At 40.3% G+C, this 3,472-nt stretch overlaps 1 protein-coding gene across 1 annotated transcript in view; it reads right to left on the minus strand.

Annotated features, from left to right (window-relative positions):
- The window catches only part of LOC106880280 (E3 ubiquitin-protein ligase listerin), a 32,636-nt gene extending 31,849 nt beyond the window's left edge, over window positions 1-787 (minus strand). The window contains exon 1 of the mRNA XM_014930152.2: window positions 524-787. Within this exon, the coding sequence (XP_014785638.1) occupies window positions 524-577 (54 nt within the window). The 5' untranslated portion in view covers window positions 578-787. The remainder of the gene's footprint in view (window positions 1-523) is intronic.
- Between the last annotated feature and the right edge of the window lie 2,685 nt (window positions 788-3,472).

The following is a 3,472-nucleotide window of genomic DNA, read 5'->3' on the forward strand; positions in this document are numbered from 1 at the left end:
GATCCTCTGAGAGAAAAGAAAATGTTTCTTTCAAGTTTCATTAAAATTAAATATTAATCTTTAAGAAAGTTATCGGAAAGCAAAGTCTTGATTGGTGAAGGACATACTTTAGTAGTTGTGGCTTAAATACAATAAGCTGGTCACGGTTGGAAAGTCAGTCTTTTAATCATGATAAATCTTGACCAGGGGTTAAAAAAAAAAAAAAAACATCGACAACTGTCATTGAATCAGCACAGAGTCACTCGAACCAACAATAGGATTTCCATACGGTCGCTCAGCCTGCCAGAAATAGTAGCCAATAACACTCAAATGACACTTTAGTGGTTTTAGAAAAGAAAGACAGGTTGGATAACGTGGAGATTGGTGCAATGTGTCTGAGTAAAAGACGTGACACTCGTGGCTGGAACGTCTTGGACCATAGGTCTGTTGTTTATATCAGGGCTGACATATGGTTAAACAAAGATAACAACAACATTTGATGGGGGTAAATAAATCGGGGACAGAGATAAAGAAAACTACTCACGCGAACGTTGCCTTTGGTTCTCTGTGACTGTTTCTTGTTTGGACGACCAGGCATGTTTGTTGCTCGTCGCTAATGAAAACTTATAACTTTATTTAAATACAACAGTGGTGTTGTGAAATGTATAAATAGTTTTTTAAAAAAATGACGGTGAAGTCAAGAAATACCAGCTGGAACTAAAGCAGAACTTGGTCCCAAACTTCAGCATGAGCCGACGCAATGGTGGACGTCAAGTTGTTACAAGACGTGACGTCAGACATGACCGGTGCAGGCCGGGATAGAGTCTCTCGTTTGCATAACTTCCGTTTTATTTATTTATTTATTTATTTTTCTGGCGTTGTTGTTTCACCATTGTCACCATCCAGTTGATCTATGTCGACATACAATGCGAGAATTGTGTAACTGCGCGATTATTTCATCATCACAAAGTAATCTAGTAGAGGGTGGGGTAAAGTAGAGTCTTATGCTGCTAATATCAGACAATGTCCGATAGTTTTATTTATCTATTTCTATTATAAAGTGCTTCTTCGTTTCTAGAACCCCATCAAAATGAAAAGTATTTTTTACTTAGTCAAAAGAAAATGTTTCCCCACAGTAGCATAGTCGGTGGAGGCGATAGGGCAGTCCACCCCAGGCGGCACTTTTGGATCTTCTGTATAAACCCGAATAAGGTGCTGCAAGTAATAGTGGTGGTGGTGGTGGTGGCTGTGAACTCGGGGCTGCTCCAGGTGAGACACACGCTCTCGAGACGCAACTTGTCAGCCAGGGCGCAAAGTGAAAATGTTTTTCATGGGCTAAATGTGAAAGGTTTCTTCTTTTTCTTCTTATTATTATTAAAGCATAAAGGCAGAGACTTTCCTCTTTGGTGGAGTTCTCATCGACTTTTTCAAGTTTCACTTGAAAAGGAAAGTGAGGAGGGAGAAGGAGGTGCTGTCCTACAGTGGATTTATTAAAAGGCGAGTGAAAGTTGCGAAAATGGCAAAAGTGAATGGTACCACTCTAAGGGATTGAAGAGAGCATTTGCCCTTGATGTTCAGGGAGATGTTGGACGGTAGGGTTCCTCGATTATCCCTAGAGGTCCTTCTGTGTCAGGAGGTCCACATTACTATCCTCATTCTCCCCGCTTCCTTTTAATTTATTTTTTAAATTTCATTTTATTTTTACTATGCTATCCTATGTATCCTTCCTTTCTCTGTCTTATTGTATACTTTCTACAAATTTACATATTTTTTTCTTTCGTTTTATTATATGTAAACTTCCACATTTGATGTCTGTCTCTGTTCTGTCCCCCTCATCCTTCGCCCTGGTGGCAAATAAAGGAAATTATCATCATCATCGTCGTTATTATTATCATTATTATTATTTTCTCTTTATCACAGGTTTTGTTGGGGCTCCTGGAGTCCTGCATGCGTAGCGGGCTTACTACCTGCAGCCTACGGTACCATGCTGTTCTTTGTTTTCAGCCATCCAATACTTTCCTGATTATTCTGGCCGTGCGACGAAAATATTTTGACAAATTAAATTTAAATGTTGAATTGAATCTAACGGTCTTTGTGCGGTAGTTTAAATGGCTTATGAACACCTTCCACGCTGCAGTTGTGATAAAGAAAAATAAGCCATCAAGTAGTTACGCAAACAGAGAGAGAGAGAGTGTGTGCGTGCGTGCGTGCGCGATAGAATAATAAAGGGGAACAACTTTGGCAGGCGCGGTGGTGTGATTAAGAAGTTAGATCTCTTTGTATTCCTCCAGGAATTCCGATTTTGGTCCTTCTATTCGATATCTACGAGCATTTATGCTGCCATTTAATTCTCATCAAAATTTCCTGTCAGCAACAAAAAAAATAATAAATTGGTGAATTTTTACAATTACACCCGTTTCACAAGACAGGTGTAACAGTAAATATATTATAGTAATAATATGTATGCATGCAGGTATGTGGAACCCGGAACCATGTTGGCTCTTCAACAACACAGTTCCGGTTTCAATCCCACTGCGTGGTACCTTGAGCAAGTGTCTTCTACTGTAGCCACGAACCGACCAAAGCTTTCGCGAGTGGCTTCTGGTAGACACAAACTAAAAGGAGCTTGTCGTGTGAGTGTGGATTTTCTTGTCTTAATTAAATTCACCCTGGAGGGAAGGAGCTGGCTTTTAATAAAGATAGCAGATAACAAAAACAATGTCACATTTTAAACTTGAGAAAAGTCTTGTATATTTTTTACTGTTCCACTTACAGATTGTATCTATAATGAGTGTTTGTCTGTCTCCTGGCCTTTACATATGTATATACACACGCACTTATATACCCATACATATACACATATATTCATACACATGCAGACATATATTTATTCACACACACACACATGAACATGCATGGACTAGCGTAGCTAGAGTGTGCCACCCAGGGTGGACCTTTCATTTGCCGCCCCCAGACCCCCATAAAACCACATATTGCCTACAGCAAACCCCAAAGCGGTGCCCTTTTAAAAGTGCCACATACCCTGAACATGGTTCTCAGGGTTATTCTGCACGACATACTGTATGTGGCAAGGTTGGCCCTTTGAATGGACTGGAGCAACATGAAACAAAGTGAGAGTATGTTGTCAACTTAATGTGACAGTCCCTTGAAAGGGAAGAATGCTACTGTTATTTAGCCCTTGCAAACACCGTTTCCTGTTGGCCTTGACACATTTCCCGTGTCCTTATGTTTTCATAGGGGAGATAAGCACCTCCACCCAGCAAAGCCAGCATCCAGAGACTAGTTTCAGAGTCATTGCTCATTATCAGTCTGGAGCAGCATGGCTTGCTAGCTGCCGATGCCTATCTGCCTTTGAAAACATATTTCAAGTGAAATACATTCACTGATTTTTGAAAATAGAAATAAAGTGTCTTGCTCAAGGACACAACATGCCACCAGGAATCGACAACCTTACAATTCTGAGCCAAATCCC

Source organism: Octopus bimaculoides, chromosome 21, assembly GCF_001194135.2.
Source record: "Octopus bimaculoides isolate UCB-OBI-ISO-001 chromosome 21, ASM119413v2, whole genome shotgun sequence".
Lineage (NCBI taxonomy): Eukaryota > Metazoa > Mollusca > Cephalopoda > Octopoda > Octopodidae > Octopus > Octopus bimaculoides.